Source organism: Chinchilla lanigera, unplaced genomic scaffold, assembly GCF_000276665.1.
Source record: "Chinchilla lanigera isolate Chin_1 unplaced genomic scaffold, ChiLan1.0 scaffold00028, whole genome shotgun sequence".
Lineage (NCBI taxonomy): Eukaryota > Metazoa > Chordata > Mammalia > Rodentia > Chinchillidae > Chinchilla > Chinchilla lanigera.
Window position 1 is genome coordinate 334884 of NW_004955429.1, and position 1078 is coordinate 335961.

At 38.4% G+C, this 1078-nt stretch overlaps 1 protein-coding gene and 1 pseudogene across 1 annotated transcript in view; one reads left to right on the forward strand and one right to left on the reverse strand.

Moving 5' to 3' along the window:
* Window positions 1–541, reverse strand: part of LOC102023621 (aldo-keto reductase family 1 member C3 homolog) — a 137453-nt gene extending 136912 nt beyond the window's left edge. Inside the window, exons 1-2 of the mRNA XM_013515395.1 lie at window positions 515–541; window positions 37–204 (exon numbers count right to left, since the gene is read on the reverse strand). Of these exons, the coding sequence (XP_013370849.1) occupies window positions 37–204; window positions 515–526 (180 nt within the window). The 5' untranslated portion in view covers window positions 527–541. The remainder of the gene's footprint in view (window positions 1–36; window positions 205–514) is intronic.
* Window positions 1–1078, forward strand: part of LOC102006803 — a 351399-nt pseudogene that overhangs the window by 240429 nt on the left and 109892 nt on the right.

The window sequence follows — 1078 nt, forward strand, 5'->3', positions numbered from 1 at the left end:
CATTAATTAGCAGCCTGCACAGTACATACAAAATACCTTTGAAGTGAGGAATATGTCCTCTCTCTTCACACAGCCTTCTGCAATCTTGCTCTTAATGGCCAGTCCCACCTCCTCTTCTACTTGGTAAAAATATGCAGTATCTATATGGCGAAATCCAGCATCTATGGCCAATTTGGTAGCTTCCACAGTTTCACTGTTAGGAACCTAGCAAAAGCCAGATGTAGAATTGAAGATTCATAACACACACACTACATAGTCACTAAACTGGAATCGTTATGCTATTCCAACATCATCATCCTCAAGCCTACTTAATTGTATGATGAGGAACTAGTCCTCTGAACTTTGAATCTCAATCTTCTCCATAGAGAAAAGGACATATGCAAAGGAAATTATTATAAAGTCACTCAGAAAAGCAATGTCCTTCAGGTCAACTTTTTCTATGTCATCATTTAATTCTGCTTTTGGAGTAATGAATCCAACCAGTTTTGCCTGAGCTTTTCCCAGATTTTGGCACCTCAAGAACCATCTCAGACTTGGCAATGCTAGGAAATCAGTGGTGTCTGAAAAACAAAAAGAGCACTTCAAATTCAGTAAAAACAAAAAAGAGCACTTCAAATTCAGTAAGTGGGCCGAGGACTAACTCAATTTTCAGGACTCAGCATGCAGCTATAGTCACAAACATTACATAGCGAGGTCATAAAGTCAAATTCACATGGAAGAAGCATGCATGGGGCAAGGTATAAAAAAAATGCTGTACACATTTCTGAGTGTGCTCATAGAGATACACTTAACCCAGTGAGTAACCCTATATGTTGAACTTTGACCATGGATCAAAAATGCTGTCTCCAAGGAAAGCTCTGGAAATATTTAATAAGATTTTTGCAGGGATGGGTTGCATATTTCCCCTATGCTAGGACATGTCACGATCCTTATCCCAAAGAAAAACAGAATATATAAACTCTACTGTTGCTGACAGCATTTTATAGAGTGTCATCAGCTTTTCATGTTTTGAATGGTGAGAAGTCAAAGTTCCTATATGCCAGACAGGGTCCAGATTCTTAAAAGAGATTTGAACAAA